The sequence below is a fragment of the Myotis davidii genome, unplaced genomic scaffold, assembly GCF_000327345.1.
Source record: "Myotis davidii unplaced genomic scaffold, ASM32734v1 scaffold390, whole genome shotgun sequence".
NCBI lineage: Eukaryota > Metazoa > Chordata > Mammalia > Chiroptera > Vespertilionidae > Myotis > Myotis davidii.
In genome coordinates, this window is record NW_006282748.1 from 943,820 (window position 1) to 952,829 (window position 9,010).

The 9,010-nt window shown below is 38.4% G+C and overlaps 1 protein-coding gene across 1 annotated transcript in view; it reads right to left on the reverse strand.

The window, feature by feature from the left end:
• Positions 1–6,509: 6,509 nt before the first annotated feature.
• The window catches only part of CPQ (carboxypeptidase Q), a 274,252-nt gene continuing 271,751 nt past the window's right edge, over positions 6,510–9,010 (reverse strand). Inside the window, exon 7 of the mRNA XM_006753183.2 lies at positions 6,510–7,012. Within this exon, the coding sequence (XP_006753246.1) occupies positions 6,849–7,012 (164 nt within the window). The 3' untranslated portion in view covers positions 6,510–6,848. The remainder of the gene's footprint in view (positions 7,013–9,010) is intronic.

The following is a 9,010-nucleotide window of genomic DNA, read 5'->3' on the forward strand; positions in this document are numbered from 1 at the left end:
AAAACAATATGTAATTATATATGTGTTTTCCGATGGTCTTAGGCGACCCCTATGAAAGGGTTGTTCGACCCCGACCGCCAAAGGGGTCGTGACCCACAGGTTGAGAACAGCTGATCTAAGGGTTAGAAAAGAAAAAATAAAAAACTTCAAAGGCAATTTCTTTCTGCTCCAGAAACACTTTTGGATTTTCTGGTTTAACAGAATTGAGAAGTAAGCATGCATCATTAATTCCTATGCAAAAAAACATTCTTCACTTCAAATGGCAATTAGTGATAACATTTCTATCTCGTGTTGTGATGAGATTTTTATGCTAATCATCACAGAGCAGTAAATTAATCATTTGGGCGCAGTTAGAGAGGATGTATATTTCATGAGACAGATATAGATATCAAGATCTGGCTGATATTTACTCAAGGTAAATGGGAAGCATCTCAAATTATTATGAAGGGTGCATACTGAGCAAATAGGTCTGCGTGGCAACAAAATTCCTGCAGTATAGACGTGGGGATTGTCCAAACACTCTCAGTGTCGCTTGTACAGTTATTGTGAGGAAGGTGGAACGCTCGGGGAATGTAACCTCCAAACCATTCACAGACACATCAGAACCCGCAAAACCGCATCTAAACAATGTGAGGGACAAGTCAACAATCGACCTCCTTTCTCTCTAATTCCCTCTTTCTCCAGTTACAGAATTCACCCTTTTCACATTATATGATATTCAAATAGGTTTCTCTTCTCAATTTGCATTTAAGCTACTCAGACAAATGAATCAGAAAAGCAACTTGACCCTCAAGTCAAATTGGAAAACTGCTAGCCCAAGAAATAGGCCACCCTTCAAATGAGACATCATTTCTTAGCAGACAAACAGTTATTTTTACAGTGGAAATAAGAAAATAAGAAATTGTGCTTAAAGATGCCTGTAGGTGCCAGGCACCACAGCTGGCTGGTAGACCTAAGCACGTGTGATGTGCAGGTGGAGTTGTCACGAGAAAAAACTGTATAGACCTCTCTCTTTTCTCTGTAATTCTTCTTCCACCTCTTTTCCCAGCTGCCATGTATTCCCCTACTGTGCGTGCTGCTGACACACTCACCAACACACTCCTCCACCGGTTCATACCGACATTGTTCCTCACGCATCCCTTCCGTATGCCTCCAGTAAGGCAGCAGTAAATAGGCCAGTTAAGAAATGGGCCATTTCTGCTATTTGACCTTTACATATATATAGACAACCTTATGGGGGAAGTCAAAGAAATGGAATAGGATACATTTCCTTAGAACCACCTCTCGGATACAGGCGATGGGGATACAACCTCAAACCCTCTGCAGAAGCGGGGGGCAGGATTCAGTTTCCTGGAAGGAATAGGTAGGTGGGTGCAGTGGCTCAGGAGGCAGTTGGTGGTGGAGAAAATGACACTTTGCCAGCTGATGGGAATTTGAGAGTAGAATACAACTTTGCGACAGGTTTTCTCTTTAAAAGTTGCTCTGAAGTTTAAGACTGGTGTGATCAACGAGAGTGGTGCTGGCGATGAGTGGGTAATACAAAATTGGAACTTGTTTTGGGCTTCACGATCTGTAGGGATGATCTGAAGATGCTGTTCAGGGCTGACAAGCAGAAAGCACGGTAGCTCCGGGTCAGAGGGAGGTGGAGGTCCTGAGTGTGGCTGTGTGGCTATGAGGAGCCCCCCTCCACTCATCACAAAGGAAATGGAAGAAATGGGTTCATTGGGATATACATTTTAGGAAACAACAGAGAGTCAATCAGTCCGTCCAAGAGTTTGTAGAGCTAGCTATAAAACTGGATATATTCCTTCTAGAAAATAATCCTCGAAGCGAATAATGATTACCAGATAAACCATAGATTGTCCTTGGTCTCTGGCAACTTTGTTCCGTACGTCTTTTTTCTGTTGGTCCTTGTTCTAATACCATGCTATCTTAAATATGGCAGGTGGATAATAAATGCATATCTGACAAGGTAAGAGAGGAGAAGGCTGCACAGAGTGAGATCTGTAGAGGCTCCCTCCACCCCCAGAATCAGCGAAACGAACAAAACTCCCACAAAATTATCAGTGGCTTAACACAACACTAATTTATTCTTGTTCATGCTTCATTTCTGCTATGGGTGGACTGGCCGCGTGCCATGTCTGGTCTTCACTCTGGACCTGGGCTCCTGGAGCAGGCACTACCGGAACATTGTCATTTGCCATGATAAGGGAGAAAAGGGAGTGTGGTATATCATGCACTGGGCCTTAACATGTCTGCCCTGAAGTAACCACTTCTCATATTTTCCAAACGCACATGGAAATACCAAATACAAGGGATCAGGTGCAGTCTTGCCTAGAAGGAAAATAAGAAAATATTTGGCAATCATATTAATAACTACTATGATCCCCTACTCTTATCTTTTTTTTAATAAGTGGTTGGGTATTGCTAGTTCCTTCATTCAATTATACTTTAGAGTCAACCTGGCACATTAAACAAAACAAATTAACCATCAAAAATTGAGAATGCAAACCCCAAAAATCCCTCTGTGAAATTTTAATTGAGATTGTATTGACTCTAGGTCCCTTATGCCATCACAAATGGTAAGATTCCATTATTTTTTTATGGCCAAATAATATTCCATTGTTTATATGTACAATAGCATTTTTATCCACTCACTTGATGGGCACCTGTTGCTTTCATATCTTGGCTATTATAAATAACAATGCAATGAACATAGGCATGCACATATTCTTTCAAAGTAGTGTTTTGGATTTCTTTGGATAAATCCCCAGAATTTACTTTTTTTTTTTTTGCATCTAGAGATGATGATAATTTCCCCCCTTTAATTTGGTAATGTGGTCAATTGCATTAGTTGATATTTTAATGACAAACCAATCCGCATACCTGGCACAAACTCAATTTTGTTATCATGTGTTTTCCTTCTTTTAAGTAATAGTTTGTTAATTTTTTGAGTTGGTTAGTGCCATTGTGGTCACTGAATATGGTATCAAATTTGTTGAGCCTTCTTTTTCTTTCCAATTTTTTGGGGGTGGTTTTGTTGTTATACACTCTATCACTATTTTTTGTGGTTACCTTAGAAAATTCACATTCATATTTAGCAAAGCCTAAAGTTAGAGGATAACTTTATTTTCTTCGAGCAATACAAGATCCTTAGAACAGTAATTCCAGTAACATCTCTTTTTAGTTGTTATTATAGCCAAGTATCTCATCTTTTTTCTTTTCAAATACATTATTGTTACTGTTATATTTAGTCCATGTTTGTTTAAAATGATTACCACTTTCAGAGCAAATCAAGTGGTAATCATTTGAAACAAATAATTTCAACGAGGACAAACAGAAAGTGATAATCAATTGAAATGATTGTTCAAATTTAAACAATCATTTCCGTTAGGACAAACAAAGTAATAATCCACCTGTATCATACAGAGGTAGCGTAAGCAAGAGGCAAAACCAGGCACCAGCTCCCCAGTGTTCCATTCCTCCCACCCCCAGCACTGTTCTCCGCAGGGGTCAGACAGATCGGGCAGGTGGAGGGGAATCATTCCACTGCCAGGAGCTTTGAAAAAAAGGGCCTCAAACATTTTATGGAACATGGGTGGGTGGGGGGTAGGGGAGAGGAAGCAGGAGAGGGAGAGGGGAAAGGGGTAGAAGTGGAAAAGAACTGAGTGAGACTGGACAAACGTTTCTTAGTCAAGATCCCCAATGAGGAGGCCTCTGAATGAAGTGTCTGGGTTAGGAATGAAGATATGTGTATGGGTTTGGCTGGCACAGAGGGCCTGAGTCCTTGATGGCAACTCCTTCCAGAAAACTATGGTGCACTCACTGTCTACCAGGTCTGGTGTGGGGAGGACAGCTATTCCCCATGAGGCCTGCCAGGAAAAGCCTTTGTAATTAATTGCCTATAGTTGGGCCTGAAAGACCACACAGATTTTGGTCTGAAGCCAGATTCCTCATTTATCTCTTTGTCTTCACTCTAAGGCCATTTAATTTGCCAGGAGTACGTACACATTTTCAGATTTTCCTTAGTGAAGGTAACCTGGTAACCCCTGCTGGTAACCTCTTGAGTTTTTGTTTTTCTGAAAATATCCTTTTTTTTCAAAAAATATATTTTTATTGATTTCAGAGAGGAAGGGAGAGGTAGAGACAGATAAAAACATCAATGATGAGAGAGGGTCATTGATCAGCTGCCTCCTGCATGCCCCCTACTGGGGATCAAGCCCACAACCCTGGCATGTGCCCTGACTGGAATGGAACCGTGACCTCCTGGTTCATAGGTTGATACTGAATCACTGAGCTACACTGGCTGGGCTTCTTTTGTTCTTGAAAGTTATTTTTGCTGGTAGAATTTTTAGGTTGATAATTGTCTTTTAGCATGTTGATATCATTCCACTATCTGCTGGCTTACATTGTTGCTGTTTTTTAGAGTTAGCTATTACTAATTATTGTTCCTTTTAATTCATCTCCTCCTCTCTTGCTTCAGAGATCTTCTTTGTGTTTTGTAGATTGTAGTTTCTCTGTAATATGTCATAGTAGACTTTTTATTTATTTCATTTGGTTATTTCATTTGGAATTCACTGGGTTTCTTGATTCTGTGGATTGATATGTTTATTTATGGAAAATTTTCATTTATTAGCTCTTCAGATAATTTTTTTTATATTTTCTCTTTTTGGAATCCTGACTAAACATATATTTGATTATGTATCTCTACCTTTCATATTTTTTAAAGTCTCATTGAGATTTTTCTTATTTTTTCTTTCTGTGCTAAATTATCGCTAATTTATTATCTTTTAGTTTATGAATTCTCTCACCTGCCATTCAACTGTTTCTCTAATTTTTAAATGTCACTTTAGTTTACATTTCTAGAAGTTTTATTTGATTCTTTTTATAATATGGTTGGCAAATTTTTATAATCTTTTGCTCTCTATTCCTTTACTTTCTTAAACATAATTTACATAGTTTAAAAAAATCTTAATCTAAAATTCCAATATCAGAAGGGCATTGTGAGTTAATTCCAATTCTTTATTTGGTTTGCTCTTGCTCAGAATGCTATGATTCTTTCTGTTTTGTTTTTTACTTTTGGCTGTGGTTATATATTTATTATAACTTTACCTGTGGGAATTTCTTTGAATCCTCCACTTGGCACTTATTCACTAATGGTAATTTTCCTTGTGGTCCACCAAGTTATTTTTAGTTCACCATTTATTGAGGTATAATGCTTGGGGTCCCCATTTTATTGGGGTTCTCCAATATCACTAATGTGGCTAGCTCTGGGGTTTGTCTATCGTCCCCTGATTCCTAAAAGGCCGTGAAAATGGAATTTAGGTTTGACACATTCTGCAAATTTCCTCAAAGAGAAAGATGGTTAATATTCTGCATATCTCTCTTCATGCCTTCACTTAGTTTTTGTCTAATATTCTTTACCTGTTAACCAGTTAGTTCATATATTTAAGAAAGTGTTTCTCAAAGAGGCTTTTCAGCATGTTTCAGTATAAGGCTCAGAGTACTAGTTTGCTACCTTGCCAGAAATGAGAGAATTTCCATCATTGTAATTATTACCATTAATAAAACTGATACTTTGTCTTCTTCTAGGATTCAATTACATGTATATTAGACCATTTGATATCCAGTTACAGGGTTATTAGACCAACATACATGTTAGCTCACAAGTCTTGGGTGATCCATTCTGGTATTTGTTTTTCTTCACTCTTTTTTCTCCTAGTGTTTCAGTTTGTATAAATTTTATTGGTCTATTTTCAAGTTCATTAATTTTTTTCTCAGTCTTTTCCAGTCTGCTGATAAGTCAATAAGGAAGTTCTTCATCTGTGATGATGTATTTTTTATTTTAGTATTTGCATTTGACTCTATTTTGAAGTTTTTATCTCTGTTAAAAATATTTTTCTGTTCATGTATGGTGTCCACTTTTCCCACTAGATCTTTAACATATTAATCATAGTTATGTTAAAGTCCCACTCTGACAGTTCCAATATCTGGGTTATCTCTTAGTCTAGTTCTCTTACTTGCTTTAATCCTTGATAATGAGTGTTTTTACTTATTTATTTGCATTTTTTGGTGTGTCTTGTAATTTTTTATTGAATACTGGGCATTGTGTGTGAAAAAATAGTAGCAGTTGTTCCCAGAGTGGATTTGACTCAGTATTTTTGCTCTGTGGGATCCTGTAAATGTTATTTAGCCCCTCTGGTCCTTAGTACTTTTATCAGCAAATGTGAATAAGCCCCAACTTCATAAAATATTGTGTAAAATATGTAAAACAAAAATATAGTATAATTATTTATCTGGTGACAAACTCTAGTACTCTTCTTTAATAAGGCAATGAGACTATATATACTTGACTTTCTTCCTAAATGGTGACATTTTTTTCTCTTAATTAAAAAAATCCATATCTTTGTAAATATACAAATTAGAAAGCCAAATGCCTCTATACATTCCATTAAGACCATACTACAATTGTGTATTCCTCTAATCCTTCAATATATAACATAAACAAATTAGTGTCACATATCTGATTTAATGTTCATAAATACACTTACAAAAATTAGAGTATTTCTAGTTCCAGTATTCTACTTTAAAAGCAGAAATAATATTTTTTTACAGGTGATATAAAGAAATGCCTCCACTGTGATCCCTATTATATGTTGATTTTATGAATCATTCCTTATTTTATAAACAGAGGATGTGGAAAGTATCAGAAAAGGTAATAATAGTATGAGAAAATGTGTTTTTTGAAAATGAATCAGATGAAATTGTTAGGTGAAGAGGGGCTTCCTGAAGCTGAAGACCCAGGACTCCTGGCTAGAAAGGGCCCAAGTGCCCTATTTCTTGTTCTTCTAGGACCTAGGCAGCATTTCTTCCATGTCTGCAACGACGTAAGAGACAACAGCCCAAACTGCAGCAGCGACATTCATCTGCTTTGGATCCATGGCGGTCATGGTGTCTCCACGGGAGTGATGGAAGGAGAAATATTTATATAAGTCGTCAAGTAGACTGGCGCCTGGGGAGAAAAGAGGATGAATTCTTAGTGAAGGATTTTGACAAGAACTGCTGCATAGCTGCTCAGAAACCACTGCCACTCCTTTTTGCTTCATTCTTGCCTGCTCCTACTCTGCAGGCCACAAAGGCAAAATACTTTCCCAGCCTCTCTTGCAGCAATTAAATGGCCATGTGACACCATTCTGACTACTGGGATATGAGTGGAAGGCCACAGGAAAGTTAGAGGAAAGTCTTTACGGACAAAAGAGTCAGGCAAAAACCCTAACATACATGGAAGGTAGATGAGGAGTTTGAAGTTACCTGAGACAAGAAGCCCACACACTAACAATGGCAGAGTGGAAAGCCAGAGGGGCCTGGATTTAGAAAACATTGCTGGCCCAAGGATCAAGTTCCTAATATCAGTTTGAGTAACTGATACCAAAGTCTTCATATTTACAAAACGCAGTGTCTTTTTTTGTATCTGCAAGGATGCAAATTATGTACCTCCCTGGATACAAAAGAAGGTCAACACTCCTTTGCTCAAGTTTTCCCTCTCCAATCATTAATTTACTTCCTGTGAAATTCCCTGGCAACCTCCAAGGGCACCAGCAGGAGCCTCTGCCCTACTTGGAAGCTTTTTTCTCACTCAAGTGAAGCTTTTTTCTAGTTTCAGCGGTGGATTGGAGCCTCAGCGAATCGTTGGTAGCTCATATTCATCCTTTAGAATTCACTGGGTCCATTTTATGGACTCCAGTTGTAGCGGGTTAGCCTCTGGTTTTGTGTTTATTCACTGTTTTATGAAATATACACACGTAAGGTTGTAGAGAACATAAATGTGTATTATAAAGTACATAACTCAATGCAAGAAAGATATTACTAGTATCTTCAAAGCCTATTTCATGAGCCCATGTCCACCCCCGGGCCCCATTCTCACCACCTATAGATACTTTCCTCCTTCCAGTGGTCACTATGCTGTGGTGCTTCTGTGTTTTGTTAAGTGTGTGTGTGTGTGTGTATGTGTGTGTATATCCTATATAATAAAAGGCTAATATGCAAATCGACCAAACAGTGGAACAACCAGTTGCTATGATGTGCACTGACCACCAGGGGGCAGTTGCTCAATGCAGGAGTTGTTGGTCAGTGTGCTCCCACAGGGGGAGCGCTGCTCAGCCAGAAGCTGGACTCATGGCTGACAAGGGCAGAAGCGGTGGCAGGAGCCTCTCCCGCCTCTGCAGCAGCACTAAGGATACGGACTGACAGCTTAGGCCATCAGTCAGGCATCTCCCAAGGGCTTCTGGACTATGAGAAGGTACAGGCCAGGCTGAGTAACCGCACCCCCCACCCCAAGTGCATAAATTTTGTGCACTGGGCCTCTAGTGTGTGTGTGTATATATACATATATATGTGTGTGTGTATATATAAAGTGTCTGCCTTTTGAACCATATACTACAGATATATTTCTGTGGCTTGCTTTTTTTGCTCAATCATATGTAAAATTTATTTGCTGTTGTATATAGCTGTAGTATTTTCATTTTTTATTGATGTACTATCTCATTTATTTACCCATTTCATTGGGCATTACATTGTTTCCAGTTTTCTGTTATTATATGCTGCTATCAGCATTCTCTAGGGTCTAAATATAGGACTGGAATTGCTGAGTTATGTGGTATGTGTGTGTTTAATTTTATCATGCAATTCCAAAATGTTTTCCTTTGTTATTTATACTTTCACTGTTAATATATGAGTCTTTCTCTTGCTTCATATCCTCTCTAGCATTTGGTATTATCAAGCTAATTTTTGCTAATAGGTGTGAAATAGCATGTTATAATTTAATAAGATGGTTTTAATTTTAGAAAGCAACAGTAATGAAAATTCTGTGGTATTGCCATAGGGAAAGCACCGGAGGATGCTTTTCCATTGATTTTTAGAGAGAGTGGAAGGGAGGGGGAGAGACACAGAAAGAGAAACATCACTGTGAGAGAGAGACATCAATTGGTTGTCTCCCTCACACAGCCCAAAC